At 42.1% G+C, this 22089-nt stretch overlaps 1 protein-coding gene across 6 annotated transcripts; it reads left to right on the forward strand.

Moving 5' to 3' along the window:
* The first annotated feature begins 1304 nt into the window (after positions 1-1304).
* On the forward strand, positions 1305-20848 carry LOC118508016 (calpain-C). 6 transcript variants are annotated; one of them, XM_036047401.1, is made up of 9 exons: positions 1305-1556; positions 17645-18303; positions 18381-18648; positions 18722-19205; positions 19271-19637; positions 19705-19816; positions 19886-20076; positions 20138-20270; positions 20337-20848. In XM_036047401.1, the coding sequence occupies exons 2-9, from the start codon at positions 17840-17842 to the stop codon at positions 20361-20363; spliced, it is 2046 nt and encodes a 681-aa protein (XP_035903294.1). In that variant the 5' UTR covers positions 1305-1556; positions 17645-17839; the 3' UTR covers positions 20364-20848. The 6 variants fall into 6 exon arrangements, with proteins under 6 accessions (XP_035903294.1, XP_035903296.1, XP_035903298.1 ...); XM_036047403.1 differs by having other exon boundaries at positions 1366-1385; positions 20337-20845; XM_036047405.1 differs by lacking the exon at positions 1305-1556 and adding an exon at positions 1593-1852 and having other exon boundaries at positions 20337-20845.
* The last annotated feature ends 1241 nt before the right edge of the window (positions 20849-22089 follow it).

Raw genomic sequence — 22089 nt, forward strand, 5'->3', positions numbered from 1 at the left:
CTTAATAATGACCAGCCATTTAGCCGCCAAAATTATGATAGCTAAGAAAGAAACATTGTCACGATAAAGTTATATGTTTGGTGAGCTACTTGCGGTAAGTGTTAGTAGTGTTTTTTATAAAGTATTTAAATATAATTTACCACATTACCCAAAACACTCGTCATAAGTAAAGTGCTTTAGCAAGACCAATAAAATATACTAGCGAAATTATGCTGAAGACATTCAACATATTGAGATTTCTTTTTTTCATGCATTTAATTTATATACTTCTTAAACTTACTGCGCATCTAGGGAACTTACGTCATTATCCCACACGGAGAGAAAACGCTCGGAAGTGGCCTGCAACATCAAGCTCCTAAAAGGAGTTCAGTGGGACAATAATATGCCGCAGCAAGTTGTCGATTAGAGTTTAGCATCTGGGTTTAAAAATTATGTTCGGGGTACATTAGAGCAAGCAGTTTTTAAATTTTTCTACTGTTAACTATTATCGGTTTTTATTCATTTTTATGTATTTTTACTCTTCTATTTTTCAATAAATGTAAACGTAATACGTTCGTAAGAATAAAATGAATTAAATTTATATCACAAGGTAAAACGACAATGTCAATTCATTGTAGGGGTCACAGATGGGATTATCATTATCATCATCATCATCATCATAATCATCATCATCATCGCGATCATCATCATCATTATCATCTGAAGCCTTTCAATAAAGCCAATTAGTCGGGTACTAGTTGGATAAGGTAAAAAAAAAAAAACAATCCTGATAATCTTTGTAGCGCAGAAAATATAACAGCTCAGGGACAATGGGACCGTCCAGAAATCTCCCAACAGCGAGTCCCAACGCTCGAATCCAAAACCAACCAAGTCAAGGCAGTTCTGTGAGAATAGAGCTGGATCAGCGAGCACTGTAACAGTGTAGCAAGTTTGCCGCGCATTTTGCACCAGCAGTGACGCTGTCTCCAAATGCCACTGCATGACATGGTAATTTTTTTGTATATCAAGGACGGCCTGATAACAAAATACATCAACACATAATTTCATTAAATTTCACATCTATTAGCTTACTGAGAGGAAAGAATCTCCACATTTTCTTACACTACAAATTTCGATACCTTTTCTCGCACAAATCACAAACAGCAACGTCCGCACAATCTCTGGAGCGTGATTCTCCGGGTGGAGGTAGCCAGCAGCATTCAGCCCCCTAAAAAAAGTGAAGGCGGTAAAACAAAGCCAACTGCGCGAGAGCAAATATCCGATTGCGTATGCGCCTGTTGCGCCACGATCGGTGTTGGCGATGGGAGAGCGAGAGAGTACGGCCAGTTGATCGAAATTCCTCGTCGGGCGTAGTCGCGCGAACGTTAACGTCGTTTGTGGTTTCGGTGCGTTCGACATACATACATATATCCGCGGATACCTCCCTGCAACATTGGTTGACCCTGGCCCTGGATTGTGTTGGGGCATGGTTACCGTGTTCTGGAATACACCCCCGTGCGTAAAAGTTTACGAACAACAGCAGCAATTCCATGCAAACTAGCCGTACTGCGCGAAAGGTAAACGCAAATCGAAGCGCCATTCAACGCGTCGTAGTACGCTCGTTAACGGCTTAAGGGTGTGCTGGTGCGTGTTTCAGGCAGTGTGTAATTAAAAGTCCCGCAAGTGCCCTTTTTTGCATGTGTACATGGCGTGTGGATTCTCGCCGCAATTCTCGGGTAGTGCCGTGAACTCGACCGTACGCCCTCAGTGCCACTGACGGAAGGAAATTTTCTCTCCCAAAAACCAGTTCGCGATCGAAAGAGCTGTGACGGAGGGCAAGCGACGAACGCTCGACGGGGTCGAAGAGTAAAATGTGCGTTCACAGTGACGTTGTCCATGTTGGAGGTTGTGTTGTCGTGTGGAAGTGAATGTTTTCGTGACGTACTCACCAGTAACCAATTTTAGAGCAATGATCATCGTGTGAAAAGCTGCATCGTGTGCAGATAAAATAACCAAAAATACATACAATGCACTTGGGGGCCAGCCACCAATGGTGCCTACGATCGCTATCAGGTAGAATGCGCGATGCGCGAGTGTACAAACGACAGCGTGCATGTGTGCCGAGTGTAGCCATATTCCCACTGCCATCCCGCGCAGCGTCATCGGTGGCCCGAGGTGAAGTGAAATTCAGCTCACCATCGTGCATCGCGCATACTTTCACGCTTTGCGGGTCGTTACCTTTCTGGTCGCTCGGCACAGCAGCAGCAGCAACAGATTGGAAATCACACATTAATATTTCATAGTATATTTTGGGTGCCGTGTTCCGCATGTAGGTTGCCGGCTTTCGAACCTCTCGCGGTAAGGTTCGATCCTCTTGCCAAAAAACGGGTGGAAATGTGTAGTTCGTGTGTGTGTGTCGTACAGCAACAAGTGCAAGCGAAGGCTCAACATTTCGGATTCTCAACGATCGATCGATCGAGTCTTGGCCAACCCGAGGCACTCTACGACCAGTTGAGTGAGAGTACTTTTAAAAATTGATTATGGTCCACAGTTAAGCTCATGTTGCGAGATGAAATGTTGCATCGCAATCAAGATTTAGGACTGCAGTTTGCCTAAAATATGCAGTGCAGTGCACTTTTTGTGAGTTTCATGGGAAGGGTTTTGGGGTCGTGGTTTAAGTAAAATGTTTCTTCACAACCATTGTTTACCGATCTTCGACTTTATGCTTATGGTTGTAGCTAGTAAGTGTACGATTACGGTGTCTTTGTATGTGTGTGAGTGAATTTATGTGTGAGTGAATGCTGCAACCTCATGCAGCTGAGGCATTTTACCGTTTTGTCTGAGCAGCTAACGGATAAATTATCTGTGAAGTATCTCGACCGATCGTACGTACACTTGGAAATGTAGCAAAACAGCTAGAAACCAAGCCCGGTGGTCTTGTTTCGTTCGTTCGTTGGTTCGTTTCATTAAGTGCGTTTTCCTGCATTCTGTTCGTTACATCGCAAGGGTGTAATGAATTCTACGATGGTAAAGGCTAATACAACCCTTCCGAGCAAAACCAGTTTTGTTTCACCTAATGTCACTCGGGGTTTTTTGTGTTTTTGTTTCAATATAACTTGAGTTTTTGTCTTCCATAATCAGTAATATCAAAAATGGTTTTATCAATTCATAGTGGAAAGAGCATAATTATTAACAGACACTGGGTTTGCTTGCTAAATTTGACAGTTTCTTGGGAGAAAAGGAAGGATAATAATTGAGACAAATTATTATAACACTTTTCATGTTCGAAGAGTAGCTTACTATACTCTTTATTCGCCTCATTGGAAATAGTCGGCGTATGTATCGATAACGGCCTCGATTCGGCACCGGACAAGCTCACTGCCTACTGTCGCCCTGTGTGAATTTTGTAACTAGTTCCACTTTGGTGTTGCTGGATGGTCCATAGGAATCTCCTTTCACTTCACCACTTCCAAAATACTTCTTAGTACTTTAAGAATTCTGCTCTGTTTTTCTTTCTTTCTTAGAAATACAACTTTTCACCTATATAACTTTGCGAGGTTTAAGCCTTCCCGTGGTATTTCCATTTTCAAAGACAGTGCTGCGAATGTTCCTTTCGTTACATGATTCACAGCTGCTCAATAGCACCCCATTAAACACCCTTGCGACAGTTGTGCTGAGCATCACAGGTACACAAAACGGCCGAAGTTAATTATGATCGCCGTACCGAGCATAGCCACGGGATCCCATCGTAAAGTCTTTCTTTGTGCGTTTCCAAAAAGTGATCGGTAAAATAGGTGAATTTGCTAGGGTGGTCAAAAAATGGCTGCAAAATTGGCGGTGGTTGAATCGATGGCGTTCGTGCCTTAGCTCCTTTGAAGGTAGTTTTCACGGGTTTCAACTGTGCCGTTCGGCTCTGAACTTAAGACATGCTGGCTGACACATATAGAAGCGTGTTTAAATATTTCAATCTATCAACGATCACGATCAATTTTAAAAACAAATGAAGCGATACGAACATACAACTTACGTGATGTCTCTTGGTAGAAGACAAGGGTAAAGAATGAAAGAGAAGAACTCAACAGCACACTACAAACAATACCAGACTTCCTCTAAAAGCGTGCGCACATACACAGTACGTGCGCACGTAAAAGCGTAAAATATAGTCAAACGTAAAGCACTGAACCACCGAATGCAAAATCTCCATCTCGTCCACGTCAACATGCCCCGAAAAGAACGTTGGCGACGAGTATTCGAAACGGCCCCACGCTCGTACTCGATACTCGTTGGCCATGGGTGCCCATGGCTCGCGATTACAAATCGTCAAACGCGGGATGTCATTGAACTTTCCGTCTCGCGACTTGTGGCAAAAAGAGTGTCCACAGAATCGTACTTGAATTTTGGTTGGTGGCAATTATTATGCATGTAAAGATTGGGACAAAAAGGTTGCTTTAGAAAGTTGAACCGCAGCGAGTGCGTTTGCAAATAGTCAAATAGAACGAAACTGAACATCATTCGGCCACGGTTCGTTTCTTGCCGCCTCATTGAAATCTTTCCCCAATTTATTGTACCACACAGCGTGTGCTCTCATCGAGGGATTATTTATATTTTGCTTTAAACATTACGAAACTCCAACTAAGACATTGCTTTGAATTGTGAGAAATTGGCCGCTGCAGGATTGCTTAAGCTGGAACGTTTCGGCGGAAAAATGACACCCGGCCACAATTTTTTATCAAAGCAGGTGACCATAATTTAAGCTACTTAATTCTACAGCCCACTGTTCAGCAGTCCCGTGATCACTAGCAGGGTGCCACTTTTACTTACTGCTGGGTAGCGGGCGGCATCTTCATACATGCTTCATTGCATTGTTTTCATTTTCTATGCTAACGTCGGAGCAGGCGTGGTAGTAGCTTTGCGTGCAATTTATGCAACCGTCGTAGCTCACTTGAGAATTCCGCCCGCGTCCGCAGGCAAACTGAAAGCTTGCGATGAAATAATGCTCTTTGATGGAATGCAAAGAAGCGGCCACAGTTTGGTAACAGGGTGTTTGTTTGTCCAACGCGATCTGAACGAGAAGATGGTCCCAGGCCGTCGGAGGCCGAGCGTGATGCAATGCGTTTGCCAAAACCCATTAATTTCCAACATTGGGAAGCATCATAATAATAACGATGTTTAACACTGCTCAACCAATTTGGAACACATTTAAAGAGTCGAGCTGCCAGCTGTTCTAAGATGATTCGGTGGCTGCTAAATTAGCTATAGCCCTCTGCATTGCTTAACATCCGTCGGAATATTGAAACATTTACAATAAGTGATCGTTCTGGCTGTTTACACTGCGCCACGCTCAACTCCCACGGTCAAAGGAAAAAGATCTTACGTCAACCTTCCAATTGTACGATGCGTACAGACCTGTAATCGGCGGTAGCAGCATATGCAAAATTGCCAGGTGCACCAGGTAGGTCGCTACACCAGGTAGCGAGTGGGCAAACCAGTCTCGTTACCACTCAGAAAACTGTGACCGACGGATCAACACACACACACACGCAGTCTACAGGACACCTACATGCTTCAGTTCCGTGCACCGGTCAACTGGTAACGCGAGCATTCAAACATTCCTTACATGGAAAGTGGACGTGCTGGTGCTGGTGGCATTACTCACCTTTCGGAACGTGTTTCTGATTTTGCCAACCCCGATCCCGTTGCCTTCCAGCAGTGGTTTGAGGCTTTCTGGAGCTACTTGCACAGTTGCTTCGTGTTGCAGAAGGCTTGATATATTTTGAGGATAGAAACGAGTTGGCGAAATGTAGTGCAAAACTAGGATATGTTTTACAATGAAAATGAATGCATGAATGACTGATAGTACCGATGCGGTGACGTTCCTACAAATAAAACAATAATCAAAGTAAAGTTTTTTATACATCATGAGGTATAACCATATCGAGTGTTGCTACTTTCTGGGGGAGGGAGTTTTGGCCGATAGATCGATGCTCACTGTGTTCGATGAGCTGATGATGCTGATATTGTGTGAGGTCAGAGCTAGGTAGAGCTAACTAGTGAGAGCAGGGCTACAAAGGAAGGGAGCAGGGGTTCTGAGTTTCGGGCACAATTATGTCATAGAAGTTTTAACGCTAGGTCAGTGTTTCGAAGTAAGGGCCGATCTTTCTAGTGAGGATAGTGCTACCTAGTGAGCACCTAGCGAGTGAGCTACAAAGTGCCGGCAGATGTACTTACTAAAGGCAGAGATACCCAGTAGAAGTTCATTATGAGAACAGAGCCTCTAAGTGAAAGCAAAACTTCAAAATAAAGATGATCTACGTAATGAGGTGGTGAGACTACCTAGTGAGAACGGGGCTTCAAAGGGAGAGCAGAACTTCGGTTTGTAGACGTTTGTAGAAATTTAGCCCAATGCTTCGAAGGTAGGATTCAAGGTAAAAATAGAGCTACTTAATGAGTTAAGAACTTCATCATGAGAATAGAGCTACACTGAGAGCTCCGAGGTACCTAACGAGCGCAGAGCTGTACAATAAACGCAGATGCACTTTGTGAAGGGTAAAGTTATCCATTGAGGGTTAAGCTACCTATTGAAGGTTGGGCTACCTACTGAGGGAAGAAATGCCCAGTATTTACTAGTGAAGCAGAATTCCAAAATAAGGATAGAGCTACTTTGAGAGACAGAAGTTATCAGTGAAGGCAGAGCTAAACTACGAGTGAGAGCAATACTACCTACTGAGCCTTTTTTGTGTAGAAATTCAAATCTTACGCTCGTTTGTTCTCCACGGAAAATAGAGTCACGCACCTACAGAAAGTTCGTCGGTAACATGTGCACAACCTTGAAATTCGTCACCGTTGCAGGTAGGCTTTCACTTGCATCGCTGTGACTCCGAAATAGTCGTTTACCTTACCACTCAAGACAGTGTAGTAGGTGGTGGCAGCATTAATGAATCTTCTCCCGTGTTCACATTTTCTTTCAGAGGTTCACTCTTTCGGTTTTTGTTTTCAAAACTCCAAATGAACGTATTTTCACTTCTCTCAAACTCACAACACATCAGTGTGTCCGTTGAAAAGGCCGAGAAAGAGGTGGCGAAGATAGATTTCTCTCCCTCTACTCTAGCTCACACACAGACAGACACGAGGGCATGATCTTGTCGCATATTAATGGCTTAAGCTGACCATAAACTTCGAATGTCATATGCCATTGTACATCGGTTGTTTTTATTCCTCCCCAACCTCCCCAACCGAGTGTGTTTGGCTTTCTTTTTCCCTCTATGCGTTCGGTGCTTTCAATTGTACGGTAGCAAATGTTAGGGAGTGAATGTTGGCGAGACAGACCGCTTATTAATTGTTTTCTTGCCAGCCTCGTGTGTGTGTGATTATTAAGTAGGGAAAAGTTTGTCTATTCTCTGCAAAAAATGTGAACAAGTTTATTATCTTTTGTTTTGTGCAGCCAGCATGGAAAACTTTTGCTTTGGGAGGATTGAATGATAATTTAGCTTCTTGTTGCTTGCTACTATCACTTTAAAATAGTGAGATTTATTGGTCTAAATTTTATTGTCTAAACTGCACAGGTTTGAGCTTATCATCGGAAAATTTAACATTACCACGTGTTGGATGTGGATGTTGGCTTGTGTTGCGTATTACGGTTATCTTTTTTAAGTAGTATTTGGTTTTCAACCAACTTTTCCTCAACAATATTGCTGAATAATGTTATTCTGAAACAACAAACACTTCTCGTTAGCCTCATTTTAATGGTGCATAAGCTGGGAACTTAGTCATCGTGAAGCAATGTTGAATCGAACCTTTTTTCAACTGCGGAATTTGTCAAGCTAGAATTAATTATCGTCCCCTCCCTCCATCGTCAGTGACAATATTTAGAAATCTTTCCAATATGGGTAGGAACTGCGTGCATGGCATGTAAATGACAATTACCAAACTTAGGGCTTTCATCAGTATTCTCTGTGGTAATAAAGAAGTTGGCATTTGAAGAGCTAGCATTTGATAACATAAGATTTGTAGCTTAAAGTTTGGAAATTAAATTTCGACATTTATACATTTGCAGGTTATTGAACTGCATGTCTAGCTATGTTATTGTCCGGCTTTTTAACTTTATCATTCCATGAGGCTTTGGCCTGCCTTTGAAGGTTCCATTAACTGAATTTACCTGTACCTGAATAATCAGTCTTAGGTGTAGGACCCCAGCGGTCCGGATAGGATTTGATACCTAGCTTGCAGTGTGAAAGACTTTCAATAATTAATAACGTTCAACTGGTACATTCTAGTAAAACTCCATCTCTCATGTTCAAATCCAGGTCTCATAGTCTCAAAGCATAGATTTTGTTTCAATGCAACTCTTATCGCTAGGACTAAGTATGTAAATAAATGAATAAATTATTGAACAAATTTAAATGTGCTACCTTTTAAAACCTCTTTTGTTAGTGCCGAATCCGCTACATGCAAAGTTATGGTTTCATGTTGTCTATTAGAGTATTAGATAATAAGAAACAGGATAGGATATGATTGGGATATTAGAAACAAAAATTTTAGACACGTGGTTAAAAACAAAGTTATTTTACATTTAAATATAAAGCAATGGAGCAACAGAGCGTCCCATATAGGGCCATACAGTCACCAACATTAATCGATGAAATTCGTGAAAAAATAGAAAATCTTGATACACAGTAAACTTATGACAAAAAAACTCGGATATAATTCAGGAATTCAATTCCTAACAGGATCGATCCGGACGCGATTCAACGTCGCGCGAGATTTCAAGACTCTGAACAGCATTGTTTAAGTATTTGAGCACTTAATTCGCAACAAAAATAGCACAGAATGTGAGGCACTTAAAAATGCTGGATATTTGCCTTCAAAAATTCCTTTTATTCAGATTTCTCACAGAAAAAAAATCGATGTAACATACATTTTTTTTGTGTTCTTATAGCCGGGGCACACGAAGCGTTAACTTGAGCGCAAACTCAAAATTTAACAGAAAAATCTGTCAACAAGTTTATGTCTCGTGAACGAAACGCTGGTAAATCGAAAATTAAAATATCCTATTGAGAGCATTAGTTGTACTTTTTTTATCGCAAGTAACATTTTTCATTAAATATAAATCGTAGTAAATATTTCAATCGTTCTTCATTAGTTTTTTTGTTTTTTTTTTCTGTTTGAAAATCAATCAGTCAAAAGCTTATGCGATAAGTTTGTAGATTCGAGGGCTAAAAACAAGTTTTTACCTTTTACAGGGTTTTTCAGTTGATAAGGCAAAAGCATCCGTTTTAATGGCAGGCTTCTTAGATGGAATGGCAAACAAATGGCCGTTGATATTGTACACACCCTTTCAGCGCTCGGGTAAGTGCGTGCAATATCAACGGCTACTATGAAAATATCATCTGAGGACATTACAATTAAAGGTATTTGATTTCTCTGTCATGCGAAGCCGTTTCCATATCAACTAGCTTCGTTTGCCATTCCATCTAAGAAGCCGGCCATAAAAATGGATGCTATTGCCTAATCAACTGAAAACCCCTGTATGATACATATTTAAAAATAATAGAGTGCCTCAAAGATTCTCGACGAAAACTCAAAAGCAAAAATAATCCTGAATACGTAATTCTACAATTTACACAAATATTGTTAAGAAGATTTTAGAATATATTTTAAACGAAAATGTTCATTTGTTTCAACCCACTTTGCTTAGACAACCAATCCGTTTATGCGTATGCAAAAACAAGAGGCTTTATTGGCTTGTGGTTGTGGTACTGTTTTCATTAATCAGCTTAATTAATGCTTTGTTTTCCACTTTGCACATCTCCGCTTCAATAAAAACGTTGTTCCAGTACCAGTGTTCTGAAGTCGTTTCGTGAAGCTACATCGTTTTCCTTCTAGCAGTGTTTTGGAAACCATCATCAACAACAAAAAAGCGATCCTCTTTTGCACCTGATGATAGAAGTACACGGAGTGCGCATTCGTGTACGCTTATGGGGTGCTTATGGTGAGAACAAGGGGAACAACTAAAATATGATAGCGCAAAAACCTAATATAAACAAAGCGCGGGTCTTCCCGGCTCCGGTGAGATGTTTCCCGAACCACTTCCACCGAGCGATCGTCATAAGAACGTACGCGCTCTGTTGCTCGTACTCCGTCTGTGAGGCTGTTTCATGCCAGAGCATCGCAGGCATCGCCCGAAGGCAGTGATGTAGCAAAAAAGGAAAACAGTTATAATATACCACTTGTTCCCGATATTTCCCGTCCCATTTCCTTTGGGGATGCTGTTTTTTACACACATTAATAATCGTACCCTGTTCACCTGGTTTGCTTGCCATACGGCAGTGACGATTAAAATAGCTAACCGTCTCGAGAAGCAGACGGCTAGTCCGTGTAGCTGATGCAGCAAAGCTTGCGGAAGCATGAAGATAACACACAGCACACAAAATGCTGTGCATATCTACATACACGCTCAAGTATCTGTGTTGCCATCTGTTGGAGTATTAGTGAGCAACCGCTTGGGAGGAAATATCAAATAAGTTATCGTTCTACACAGATACTTCTTTTTAAGTCACAACGTCATCAAGTGCTACGGCGATCATGATCATGATTTTTACAAGATGGTATTGATTGTTGAGCTGATCATTGCCATTTTTAGCAACTGCCCCATACAATGTAGGATCGCCCCGGGGGTAAATCTTAGTTTATTTCGGTTCGATCAAGTCACATGTTTGAATCAAGTTCCACGAAACTTTCACAACCTCCGCCTGCACCTGAGCTTGTCTGGAGGGCGTGTGCCAGGATTGTGCGGCGGATTGGCCGAAAGCGAAAGCTAAATCACTGCGAGATTCCATCGCCGGGAGGATGCTAAGAGAAATCGGCACAGCAAACCTGAAGCCCAAACAGCTAAACGCTACACATTTCGTCACTCGGCATTCGTATAAGGAAAATCAAATACCGACGACGATTGTCTCGTTCTGCGGCACACCAGCGTATCTCTCTGTCTTGTGCCGTACGAATCAGGAACAGGGTTTGGAAAAGTTGATCACATCAAGATTTCACTTTCACCGCCATCTTCAGTGCAGTGGATGCTGGTGCTCTCGCATGGGTATGTGAGTTTATCGCGGTATCGTTTTTGGATAAGATGTTTGAGTGAACACAGTGCGTTCATAACATATGTTACAGTTTTTTGCCATTTGGTGGTTTAGCCTTGAGGAAAACAGCATCAAAACTAATCACACCCGTCAAATTTCATGGCTGTAGCATGGCTTTTCAAAATCATACTGAAGTTTTATACATAATAGCTCAACTAACTTTGGGGTGGCTTGACGGGATACCTCATTTGGACCAATTACATCTACCTCAATCTCAGATTTGATATAGTCGACAGTAGTATTTGAGATACTCTATTAAAAAACGATCATATCTTATCCTTCGTCACTGACATCACACCGTAAGAACTATTGATTGCAATGGCTTCATAAAAAAAAAAAACGGAAAACACTACTTGCCGTTCAGATGTCACTTACGCACGTTTCTCTGAAACACAACTCTAATCGACCGTCACCATGTCCCTCAGAGTCCTTCATTACAGAAAGGTGATGCAAATGTGTGTGATAGGTGAGAGTTTAAGTTAATACGTTTGTATGATTGAATGATTACTGTTTACTAATGGTACACAAACATCGCATTTCCTCATGATCGCTGTGTGGTGGTGGCTGGTATATGTTGGCGGATTGTGAAATGAAATGAAATAATGCCAGCCATCGTTGGTCCCGTAAGGCCAAACTGTCTTCAACGAAACAATGTCAATATTTGGACAATAAGTATACTCATATCGTCATCTGTCATTATGTCACGCGCTTGTTGATGTTTGAAAATTAGATATAGAGAATCGGGTTAACGTATGTTGCAGAGGAATCAAGCATATCAACGATTTATTGCGTACCAATCGGATCGATGTCAAATTTTAGATATCCAAACCATACGTGAGGCCAGTATCACAACTTTTTGAAATATATGCATATGATGAGTTTTGTTGTCTGAACAACGAGCCTTATTGAAATGAATCTATGTGTGTAAGTCCAGAGCAAAACTTGAGCGCCACCGGTATAGCCGTCAATTTTAGCAATTACATGGTTTTGAACCATATACAGTGACGGACAACAGAAAAAGAACCACTGTTATATTACAACAGAATATATTATACCACTGATTTGTAAACTGTTGTTTTGGATATCTTGTACCAAGTATAATCATTTCAAAGAAATGGCAAGAGCTTCTTCAACATGTTAACTTTCTATATTAAATTTGTTTTTGTACGAAAAACGATCAACAGTAGAGTAAGAATTACAACAAGGTAAATAAAGTTAAAAAGTGGGCTTGGTTAGGTGTTAGTCAATTAGCTAGTTAATGGAAAATGGTTAAATGTACCAACAAATTCTTCCTTTTTATATCAAAGCTGTGCTGTCATTTCTAGTTAACTTTATCTAGTCATGATACCGCGTAGTTAGATAGTCAGTCATAAAGCTAGATTGTGATTCAATATTTTCAATAACTGTGGCATTTTCAAGAGAATGACAAAAAGATACTAAGAATCGCTGTCTTAATAGGTTCAATGGTAGAATTGTTGTCCCAATATTTTAAACTTTAATTTAAAAAATTGATCGATCGATGGTCCAATTCTATTGTGCGTCAATGTGTAAAATTACCCAGACGAGTAAAGAATACTAATCCTCTAAATTTATCCAACATTCGATTGTATGATTGCATCTTTACACAACGAGATAGCAATACTCCACTAGCCAGTTGAAGCATTTCACAGAGTAATTCAAAAGTTCCATTATATGATGTTTGCATATCCCTGAAAGATCAAATATGGTTGACAGAAATATTTCGCGCGGCCAGAGTCCTAAAACTATGTTTGACCATAAGATGAATTGTCACCCACATATGATTATCAATTTGACTCTTCACGCTATTGAAACTGCAGGTGTTTACGGCGTACTTCAGCATAGAATTACTCCCCGTTTGTCATACGATGCGTATATCATTAGCTCTGCCCTGTTTGAAGTACGAACGCAGCATTTATCGCTTTGCGCCACCGAATCATGCAGCAGTACAGTCTTGAAAGGTATTTTAATTACCTCATTTTCCCAAAGAATGCCGTCCTGTCTCGTTAGCTTCATTTCTCGGTATCGATTACTGGAGTGTCAAGCACAAGTAAATGCTCACAACACACTCATCTACCCCAACGCGAATTAACTACGTTTGAAGGACGATTGCTCGTGGACGCACACACTCACACACACACACTCACACACACACACACACAAACACACATCATAGAACACATTCCAATCAGTTCCAACCCACGCTAGACTGTTAAGTATCTATCTTGCACAAACACTATCGCCATCGCCAAGTGAGGTGAGCTCCATCGAAGACTGGCCATTCGAACTGCTAGCCCCCGGTTAACTGGCACGCTTTACGTGTGTTAATGGTCGATTTCTTCCAGACACCCTGGTGGTCTTACACAACCAGCCCGTCCATCGACAGTTCCTCTTCCTTGGGTGCGTTTGGTTCTTTCCCTTGATCTCAAAACACGCAGAAGCTATGCACGGTCGAACACATGTAGGAACGGGCTCTAGGAATAGGTTACCCCCCGGAACGCCTTCACATCGCGAACAGTTCTCCGGCCTTGCGATGGATGAAATGTAAATACAGCAATTAGCTGTTATAAAACCAAGGCAGTGGCTTCCTTCTGAGCTGCTGTCTTGAGTTAATTTTTCCAAAGACCTATATTTCCTTCTTACGTCCTAGGCATGCGACCGTGATCGGCAAAAGTGTTGCACGCGCGCTCGCACGCTTTTGTATGCAATGTTATAAAACAATTGTCAATCACATAATGTCGAATGGGAGCATAGTTCCCGGCGCTTGGCTGTGCCGTTACAATACCAACCAGACTGTAATAAATAATATCGAGGTTAATCGTTTCGTGTGGCTTCGTGCTGCAGGTGGGAATCGAATATTGGGAGGCATATCGTTTTATGACGCTCGTAGAATTCGTTAAAAATCGTTCGATACCATCAGCTGTTGATGGCAGGTCTATTGAGTTGAAAATGAGCACTAAATGGCAACATTTAGTCAGAGTAACATACATAGAAATTTACTTTATTTCTATGTATGTACTTACATAAAAATAAAGTAAATTTGCTATACTTTTAGAGATACTTTATTTGCCAAATCCTTCTTAACCAAAGTCACTATCAGCATAACGCTAAAAATATTTAAACAGTTAATAAAATTCCACCAAAAATGTTACGCATCGCTACCAACGATATAGAGCGAAATGGGCCTATAGCATAGTCGAATGAATATACGTCCCAGTCAGGTGTTGTTGGCTGGCCGTAGCTAACCTTGATTAATGCTTCTCTCCGATGACCGTTGCTCTACTCTATCAGCAGCAGTCATAACCTGTCTTTAAACCCAAATATAGGTTAATCAAATACACACGCATGCTATTCATCACTGCACGATACTATCCGGCGCGTGCGTTTATGCGCATCTTCGCTCGGGTTCCGTTAGGTTCGGTGGAAGCGTGCTATAAATGTTGGCGAGAGGGTTCAATATTAGTAACTGTCTCTTTGTTTACCATAATCGCTTGCTATAAAGCCAAACTGGCACTCATCTATTGTAGGATCTATATATAAGGATTTTCTTTAAAACAATATCTTTACCGATTGTTCTTCAAAATAATTCAGTACTTTAAAACATTTGAAGCCTTCAGAACATTATTATTAAGTTCACCATACTTAACCATTCGCACGAACGCATCTGATACACTTTTCATTTTGAAGCCTACAGTGAAGGCTTGATTTCTTCCGCAGAAAGCTCCCCGGCACGTGGTGCTTTGCGGTTGTGCAACGCGGAACGGTTAATTGAGTAACACGCGAGCTGGAGCGCTCCCGTTGTTCGGGCAGGTGGCTGCGTTGAATCATAAATTATGCTTTGGACATGATTACGTTTCGCTTTTTCCAAAAGTGTGACCAAACGTTCGGCAAGCCGAAAGGCTGCATTAGGCTGGAGATGACGGCATGTTTGTGCGAGTTGCGGGCAATGATATCAGATTGTTATAAGTGCTTGCAGTATTCTATTTTCTTTGGCGTCGTACGTTGTATATAAAGCAATTTGCTAAACTGTTTCTCCTAGTGATATGGAATTTTTGTGCGATTGTGGTTCATTTTTCATAGCTTTCCCTTCTGGAAGTGAATGAAGTGTTAGCGTAAACGCAATAGCTAATAGAGACATCGTGGCGCGGGGGTTTGTTTGGCTGTTCGCTGTTCGTCACGCTTTGCTGTAGACAAAATAACATAATAAGCCCATCCCAGCCCGTACCTACAGCAAACAATGCAAGTACTTTCGTTGGATTACTCGAAACCATGAGAAACGATCACGCAAAAATGCATTAGTAACCGGGACTGCCCGTTCCTAGCTTGAAGTTTTGCAGCGAACGTTGACACTTGCAAAAGATGCGCCGGGTGCTGATAGTGAAGGAATTGAAAAGAAGGAAAAACAAAACGCGGATTACGAAGACACTTCATCACCGATTACAATACGCCTTTGCCTAAACACAATGTCACTTATCGTGGCGCTTGATGCGTAGATAGGAGGATTTAATTGAGTGCCACCATTTGGGGTTGGCTAGTTACGTAAAACCAACTAAGGGGATTCTAATAATGTACGTCTAAATGGAGAGATTTCGGAGGGGTTGTACCGTGCAGAGTTTACGTGGAATGGAAGCGTGAAGAGCTAAGCCAGTTTAATGACCTGCAATTATTTATGAACATAGTGAACAAGGCAGGAACATTGGGCATGTTATGATTAGCTTAGCGATTTTTAAAAAACGCTAAAATGTTTTCAAAAATTTAAATGAACGGCATTGATCGTACAGTGGCGGACAATAAGATAAGGCCTCCTAATTCTTAAACATGGGTGGTCGTCTAGTTGAAGTAAAGTTGGTAAAAAGTGTGAAAATAGGTGGTATTCAAGTGAAACTTGGTTGGAGATCTTGGAGGATATTGAATCACTCAAGACATCGATGCTGATTTAATATTCGCCATTCAACTTATACATATAATAGATCCTATTTGTCATATAAACATAGCTAAAATACATCTCATCAATGATAATAATATCTACCACCTCTTGGTATTGGCTTGCTCACAGTTGAGCAAGTCCATTAGACATGGCTAGGTCACTAATACTTTTCCAGGAATCTCTGTTCAGGGCTGAAAACCTTCAACCACAGCTGCAAGGGGCTCCGAACGTACCACTAAGAGGCAAAATATGTCACTTACTGCTCATCGTCCATCGTGACCCTCAACAGCCGAACCTTCCCAGGGAATGCGTACTGCTGGTACATGGTGTTCCATAGTTCGGTCCAATCGATGGTCTCATAGACTTATGCTTACGATTTGAAGTCAATAAACAGGTGGTGCATCGGAATCTGGTGTTCCCGACATTTCTGGAGGACTTGCCGTGGAGTTAAGATTTGATTTATACTTGTCAATTTTTCTCCACCAAATTCAGCCTGGTAGCTTCCGATGATATCTGTAGCAAGGGGAATGATCAGTTAGCACAGTCCAGCCTGTCGTACTTTATGTACGCTGGGTGAATGTCACCCAGACTCCACTAGTCTGGTAGTTCTTCCTAGTCCCAAATCTGTATAATCAATCGACGTATAAAAGCGGTAAGCCTCTCCGGGCCATCTTCTTCTGTCACCAACCCGTTGTTGCCTTCTGACTTTTTACATTTTAGCGGTTTGATGGCACTGATGACTTCTTCCAAGGATAGACGTTCTCATCTGCCACCTGTCGATGTCTCCTGCACCCGTTTCGTTCAGGGGCTTACAAATTAATTGTTGGTTAAATCCAATACAAATTTTAAAAGCATTAGTTGCAAAAATTGGCATTGCAGTTCTTGTTGAGCCGACGCAACGTCACGTATAGTTTTTGTTGAGACCAGAGGATTTCTTCGACTCAATTCATTATGACCGGAGAATTAACTTCAACCTACTTGGAATATTTCGGTTTAGTTAAGGGTCTCTATCAGATTAAGACTCAAGCTAATTTTAAAACTAAGGCTTGTAGAACTGTTAAGTTTTACCGTGTAGAACGAAGTTTTGCTTTGTCACGGACAACGTCGGGTTTAATGTCTCGAGCAACTTTCAGAGAGGACCATCATACTGGGTCCCTTTCAAGAGGCCATAAAGACAAGGCCTCTAATACGAGGTTCTTAATATGAGACTTTTAATATCAGACCACTTTCACTAGTCTCATATCCTTATCCCTAATTCTTATAAGCGATATCAAACGGGGCCCTAGACGGCCGCCTACTCCACTACGATGATGTCTACAAATTCTTTGAAACGCAAACCGGTAATCGTTAAAATCCTGGTGTATTAATATTCACACAAACTAACTTATACTGCAAAAATACTGAATGATTTTCAATCTGCAGATATTTTGGATCGATTTATTATTTTTATTTCAATATTTATTTCTGTACAGTGATTCCCTTACGAGTGGGCTCATTATTTGTGCGCAACTGAATAACTTATTCTTCGCAACATTCCGCCACTGCTTGCCCGTCCTTATTTTATGTGTATCTTGTTTCTTTCCAGAATTGCAACACCAAAACCATGAAATGAGTGATTATCATTGTTTGACGAGCGAGCATATACCGGTGGACAAACAGAAGAGTACAGAATTCCAATAAGCATAAGCAGAGGGCGAGGTGCACCCATCGATACATTCTCATTGCTGACACACAAACGGCACACCCTCCCGGCTGGAACGGTTCGCGACGGCGCTACAAAATGACTTCGTCTTATGAACGCATCAAATCAGAATGCAAACAGAAGGGTGTACTATGGGAGGACGAGGACTTCCCGGCCACACAGTCGTCCGTCTTCTACCACCAAACGCCACCGTTCACCTTCCAGTGGAAAAGACCGCACGAGATCGTCTCGAACCCGGTGTTCGTGAATGATGCGTCCGCCCAGTTCGACATAGTGCCCGGCAAGATGGGCGATCGGTGGTTGGTGTCGTGCCTGGGCGTACTGTACCTTTCGAAGGGCTTGTTTTACCGCGTCGTCCCGGCCGATCAGAACTTCGACAAACCGTACTACGGCGTGTTTCGCTTTCGGCTGTGGTGGTGTGGAGAATGGTTGGAGGTGCTGGTCGATGATCGATTGCCCACAATAAATGGCAAGCTGGCCTTCCTGCAGGCACAGAACACCAACTCCTTCTGGCCGGGTTTGCTGGAGAAAGCGTACGCAAAGTAGGTGGCGAATGCATTGGTCGATTCCGCGATTGATGGGGAACGTTATTAATATATATTTGTTTCCTTCGCTCCAGATTGCATGGATCGTACGAGGCACTGAAGTATGGCACGCTGCTCGACGGTTTGGCCGACCTGACCGGAGGCATCACCGAGTCGATATCGATCAAGATGGACAGCAACATACTCATACGGCCTCCGCTGCTGCACAACCTCCTGGACACGACCAGCATCATCACCTGCACGATCAACAATGGCACCATGACACAGATTCGCAACCAAACTGAAGCGCTGCCGAACGGGATCCATGTTGGCATTAATTACCGTCTCTGCTCGATGGATAAGGTACGGTGTTCGCAGCGATGTTTGGGTGGCATTTGCTAAATAATGCTAAACGGATGACTTTATACCTTCGCAGGCCGAAACGATCATGGGCGACACAGTGCAGCTGGTACGGCTGCGAAACCCTTTGGCCCAAACGCTCAGCAAATCTTCAAGCTTTAACGGAGACTGGTCGTCGTTTTCCGGCTCCTGGGAACGCGTGACGATGAACGAGCGGAATCGTCTGATCGAGCAGCTCGACCAGGGCGAGTTCTGGATGTCTTTTTTCGATATGACACAGACCTTCACGCATCTCGAGTGCGTCCATCTCGATTCGGACACGGCTAGGGATGAGCCCCAGCTGGCGGACAAGAGCCGGCGCTGGCTGATGCGATTGTACCAGGGTGCATGGAAGCGTGGGGTGACGGCGGGCGGATGCCGCAACAATCCGGACTCGTTTCACATCAATCCACAGCTGCAGCTGTTTCTCAGCGAAAAGGAAGATGTGATCATCTCAGTCAACCAACACAGTGTGCTAGAGCCGAAAGTAATCGGATTTACCGTGTACAATTTAAATAGTGGTACGTGTGGCCTATTGTAATGCATTAGACTAGGTTGTAATCTTTCTTTCCTTTCATCCAACCAGTGCAAAATATCAACGGATGTCTCTCGAAGAACTTCTTCAAGAAGCACAAAAGCTTAGTCAACTCCCAGTACACCAACTCGCGACAGATTAGTCACCGATGTTCGCTCGATCCTGGCCGGTATCTCATCATGGCGACCACCTTTGAGCCAGCTGAAGAGGCATCGTTCAGTGTGAGAGTGCTGGGAAGTACGATCCGGTTGGCCCTGCTCGAAACTCAGACCATGCTGCTGCTGGATCCTTTCCCGCTGCTCAATTCCAACACCAAGATAACGATCGATCCTTCCAATAACAATAACAACAACAATGGTATCGCCTGCAGTACGGCACAGTACGAACCAGTTTTCATGCAGCTCGCAGACGATCAGAGGTAAGTGAAAGCTGGAGCTTGCGAATGCCTAGCCGCAGTCGACTGACTAATAATCAATCTGTTTCAGGACGTTAAATTGCTTTGATCTACAAGAACTGCTCGAAGCGTGCCTTCCCAATGACTATATTCGAAGCTGTGCCAGTATAGACGTCTGCCGACAGGTGGTTTGTTTGATGGATGTAAGTATTACCACCAGATGATTCAAGCTTCTTCACGTACACGTTCACCTTTTTTTTATTTTTTGACAGAAAACGAATCGAGGCCGTATAAATTTCAATGATTTCAACAAGTTCATGATCAACCTGAAAACCTGGTGGGGAGTGTTCAAGATGCACACGAAGGAGAAATCGGGCATACTGAAAGCGGAACGATTGCGGGACGCACTGTTCGATGTCGGGTTCCAGCTCAGCACGGATAATATATCCATCCTGATCTTACGGTACTATATCTTGAGGAATTCGTGTTGGAGTGACTGTGGCTAATTTTTGTTTCATCCTCAGATACATGCGAAGGGACGGAACGCTTCGACTGGCTGACTTCATATCTGCCATCCTGCATCTAACTATGGCTTTCGAGTTATTTAAAGCGAAGGATACGAATCAGGATGGTATCATTAGCATGGGAATGACCGAGGTACTTATACCGTAACGAGCGTTTCAGTTAAGATTTCCGAATAACATACTATTTCAAACTTTTCAGTGGATTAAATCCGTCTTTATGTGCTAAAGCAGCGACAACCAGCACGCCAACACCAGCTGAACATATATAATATGCAGTCATTGGCTTGAACGACGCGATCGACACTATGCCGAACAGCATTCAAAGGACGTGTACGAAGTGATGTTTTCGCTACGGTTCAATTACATAGATCAATCCTTTATGTAGCATACCGCATAAGTTCTTGTAATACTAAGTGCAATTAGATCCGAAGCTCTTCCGACCTGTTAAACGAAGTCCATTTTGTAACATACTTTCTGTACAACATGTTGCTTAGCTAAGATACACTCTGAAGCCGTGGGAACCGTAATGGTAATTTATAATTTGATGTTGATGTTTGTACGACTGTAACCAGCAGCTGGTGGAGAGTCACCGTATAGCACCACACGTAGCAGATAATTACCATCAGAAGCAGTGTAATGCTCAAAATCGCGTATAATCGATGTATTATACCAGAATTGTAAATAAAGTGAATCAATTGACCTAAACGAGGATGTAGATGCGTTGAAATTTTTATTTGATTTGATCTTTTCAATCAATATCAACCCCGAATGTAGGACTGAACATAGGACGCTATTGGTCAACAAATGGAAAGAACATCCAATTCGAGATGCAACACTTTGGTATTTTGCATATTTGACTACAAAATTGATAATAGTTTGCTAGAGCGCATTGAATGTGTATATGGTTTGGGATCCTCATAAATCTGGTTATGTATATGGTTTGGGATCCTCCGTATGCGTCCATCGCAGTTCATTATTAACTTAAACCTGCCTACCTCTCAAATGATATTATAAGTCAACGAGACCATTTATTAAGATGGTCGTATGCAACAAAAGAAATGGAACGGAGTAATGTAACAAGTAAGGTATTTACTTACATCACGCTCCATTGCATTGCGTTTTTGCCCAAGAATATTATTTCTCTTTGATTAAACTGGTTCATGTACGTACGAAGCGTAAAATCATGCAGTGTTATGCGGATTGCATACTAGACGGCGTATGTATGCTGAACATAACTGCATGAGTTTTATTCGAATAAAAACGTCAATAATTTGATCCAGTCGTTCGCCTTGAATAAACTCATTAATTTATTATAGAAATTATTATAAATTTCCATTTCCATCTTGGTTTACTGAAGAATAGATTTCGAATTTGAAAATAATTTAGTTCTTACGTATGTAGCTTAAGCCATCTACGGAGACAGACAATAGAATAAGACCACCTGTTTATGTGTGTAAAAAGTACTCTACAACATTTCCGAAAGCACAAACAATGAAGAATGCGAGATCTTCTACAGGATTTACACAGATGCTTCAGTTAAGAATAGCTGTGCCGGTTGTGGCATATTCTTCACAAACACCTGCTGCAGCATATGTCCATATTTTCAGCAGAAGCTACAGCCATCGTCATACCATCAGAGGAAGCCTCCGTCACTTAGGCTAGCATTCTGAAGGCTTTGGAGAGTGGCAGCAGTATACAGAACTCTCACTTGCAAACGATTGATTCGGTATCGGAAGACCGACGATCGTTAACTGTTGGATACCAGGACACTGTGGAATGGGAGGTAACGAAATAGCGCACCGACTTGGAAATGAGGGTAAACGCATTAAGGCACTTTTCGAAGTGCCCATCTTCAGAACCACTCACAAACCTCAAAATTATCAAACAATGTACAGAAACGTGGACCGACTCACCGGACCAAAATGGACCAAGGGTGGTGCACTAGGTTGCTG

Source organism: Anopheles stephensi, chromosome 2 (genome assembly GCF_013141755.1).
Source record: "Anopheles stephensi strain Indian chromosome 2, UCI_ANSTEP_V1.0, whole genome shotgun sequence".
NCBI classification, from domain to species: domain Eukaryota; kingdom Metazoa; phylum Arthropoda; class Insecta; order Diptera; family Culicidae; genus Anopheles; species Anopheles stephensi.